The following is a 3,041-nucleotide window of genomic DNA, read 5'->3' on the forward strand; positions in this document are numbered from 1 at the left end:
TTGTCAGGGGAAACCAGTGGGATTCCTTGCCACTAGCTTGCAGCAAGATCAGTCTGTGGAACTCCCTGCCACTGGCTTTCAGCGGGGTTAGTCTCTGGGATTCCTTACCACTGGCTTTCAGTGGGGTTAGTCTTGGGACTCCCTGCCAGTGGTGCTCAGTGGGGTTAAGGTGTGGAACTTCCTGCCACTAGTGTTCAGCATGGGTTAACCTGTGGAACTCCTATGCACTAGCGCTTTTGGGGGTTAACTCGTGGAACTCCCTGCCACTGGCATTCAGTGGACTTATCATTGGGCCTGGGAGTCAGAGTTTGCAAGTGAGATGTGTGTTGTGTGAGTGACAGTGTCTCACATTTCAGCAAATTCTCCCACTACCTAGGATTTCTGACCTGCCGCCTCCGCCCCTTCCCAGAGGTAAGGTTGGAACCTGGGAGTCCTGGCTGCCAGGCCCTCTAACCATTAGACAATTCTGCCCCATATAAGGGAGACCAACCTTACAGGCTGTGGGGATGCCATGCAAGAGAACCCCAAGGTCCGATTTACTGCACGGCTCGCAGCACCACTGAGGACTAGAAACAGCTCAGTGTATTGAGGCTTCCTGTGTGAGAAGTGGGGAGGGAAGCCTCCTGTCTATTCTCAGAAGTCAGCGTGCAGCAGCAGCAGGCAGAGGAGCCCAAGGGACGGGGTGTGGGACAAATGGATGTTTTCCTGTTGCTGCAGGGAGTTCCATGGGTACCAGCTCCAGCACTCAGGACGTTACCACGGCCAATTCCCACCTGCTTGGGCCAGTGAGTCTTGGATTCATAGAACCATAGAGCTGGAAGAGACCTCAGCAGGTCATCAAGTCCAGCCCCCTGCCCTAGGCAGGACCAATCCCAACTAAATCAACCCGGCCAGGGCTTTGTCAAGCCGAGACTTTAAAATCTTGAGGGCTGGAGATTCCATCCCCTCCCTAGGGAAACCAGCCCAGTGCTTCACCGTCCTCCTAGGGAAAGAGTTTTTCCTAATATCCAACCTAGTCCTCCCCCACTGCCACTTGTGTCTCCTCACTGGAGACAGATCCAGCGCCCTCTGGTGCGGAAGAGCCCTGCATCCCATTCCCCATCCTTCTGAGTCAGCCTGTCCCCGCCCCGTCACAGTCACATGACATTCTTAGTGCTGACCTGTTCTACCACTGTCTCCTCCCTCCTTGCACACTACTAAAGCATAAAGCTCCCCCTGTTGGCCGTAGCACTATCTTGTGGCGGTGAGTTCCACTGGCTCTGCCGAGAAATTGGGACTGACAGCCCAGATACTGGGTGTCCTGGTGCATTCCTTGTCTGCTCTGTTATTTCTCCCAACCTCTTTTTCCACGCTCCTGTCTCATCTTCTGTTTCCCTGTCTAATCCCTCTTGTGACTCTCCCCAGAGCATGATGGAACAAGGCAACGGGACCCTCCCACCTGTAACCTGGACAAATTCTAGCCAGTCCCCCGTACCCACGAAGGATGTTCAGCTGGCCTCAGCCGGGCTTCTGTTCCCCACTGTCCTGGTGGGTCTTGTGGGGAACGGTCTGTACCTGTGGGTGCTGGGGTGGAAGATGAAGAGGACGGTGACCACGCTCTGGTTCCTCCACCTGGTCTCCTGTTCTCTCCTCTTCACCCTGCTGATCCCCTTCTTCATCATCTACATCCTGATGGGTTTCCACTGGGTCCTCGGCACGGCCATGTGCAAACTCATCAGTGCCTGCATCCAACTTGGCATGTTTTCTTCAGTCTTCCTCCTCACCCTCATCAGCCTGGACCGCTACACCTTCACCTGCCACCCTGTCTGGTCCCAGCATCACCGCACCGTGCACGAGGCCAAGAAGCTGGTTGCAGGGGCGTGGCTGGTCTCCTTGACCCTCAGTGCTCCCTATCTGGCTTTCCAGGAGACCAGCATGTTGGGGGATGGCAGAGTTGCTTGTACAAATTATTACACTGGCACTGGAGACCAGGGTGGAGATGCCTGGAAGGAGCACATACACCTTGTGCTGTTCATGAGCCGGCTCCTGCTGGGCTTCCTGCTGCCCCTCTGCGTCATTGCAGGATGCTACGTCCGGATGGGCCTGACAATGAAGGAGAAGGGACTGGCCAGGAGCGGGAAGCCCTTCAAAGTCATGGTGGCAGCGGTGGTGTCCTTCGTCTTCGGCTGGCTGCCCTACCACCTCTACTACGGCCTGATCCTCTTCATTGAGGGGCCCAAGTCATTAACTGCCACCTTCCAGCTCATTTGTGTCATCATGTTCTGTGCCAACGTCTGCTTCACGCCCGTCCTCTACCTCTTTGTGGGGCAGACGTTCCAGCAGGTCCTCAGGGCGTCCCTGCTCTCTGTGATCAAAGCAGCGTTTTACGAGGATCTCGACCGCGATGGGTTGGGGCCTCATTCCCATGGGAGGACCCAGCGAGAAACTGACTGCATGGAAGTATAGAAAAAACTTGGGGCTGGGCAAGTTCTAGACACCTGCTGACCTTAGCTTTATGGGGTTCTAGGTATTGCAATCATTCCTTAGGGTCTAGATTAGAACAATAAATCAGAGAGCTGGAATAGACCTTAGGAGGTCATCAAGTCCAGCCGCCTGCTCAACGCAGGACCAATCTCAACTAGATTTCTGACTGGCTATAGATTTATAGCAGGCTCTAAACAGTCTTGTGTTCTAGGCACGTTGGCATATCCTTACCCCCTTAGTGTCCTGAAGGTTCTGGATTCCTGTTTGGTTCTAGAATGGTTTTCGGCCATCTGCATAAGTAGTTTAAAACTCTTTATGCTCCTGTGAGTTCTATATTAAACTGACTCTAGGACCGCAAGTTGTTTTAGATGTCAAAATGCTTTTGAACTGTATAGCTCTCCTGTATTCCGGATACATCACTGCGGGCAGATCCCCCAAGGATTCCAACTTTCATTCTGTGTCACAGCTTGGTAGAGTCGCTTGGGTTCTCGATTCCTGGGACGTGCCAGAACCTCACACTCTGGAACTGGTTTGAAACTCTTTGCCCCAGCCCTGAGCCCCCTCCCCCACTCAGAACA

At 53.8% G+C, this 3,041-nt stretch overlaps 1 protein-coding gene across 1 annotated transcript; it reads left to right on the forward strand.

Annotated features, from left to right (window-relative positions):
• The first annotated feature begins 1,410 nt into the window (after positions 1-1,410).
• LOC142819694 (putative G protein-coupled receptor 33) lies at positions 1,411-2,739 on the forward strand. The gene has a single exon (XM_089772650.1). The coding sequence runs from the start codon at positions 1,411-1,413 to the stop codon at positions 2,443-2,445; it is 1,035 nt and encodes a 344-aa protein (XP_089628776.1). The 3' UTR covers positions 2,446-2,739.
• The last annotated feature ends 302 nt before the right edge of the window (positions 2,740-3,041 follow it).

This window comes from Pelodiscus sinensis, chromosome 22, assembly GCF_052426305.1.
Source record: "Pelodiscus sinensis isolate ZL-2025 chromosome 22, ASM5242630v1, whole genome shotgun sequence".
NCBI lineage: Eukaryota > Metazoa > Chordata > Testudines > Trionychidae > Pelodiscus > Pelodiscus sinensis.

Bases quoted from the DNA above. Each gene is read 5' to 3' on its own strand.
- LOC142819694 (XM_089772650.1), top strand. From the start codon at position 1,411: ATGGAACAAGGCAACGGGACCCTCCCACCTGTAACCTGGACAAATTCT.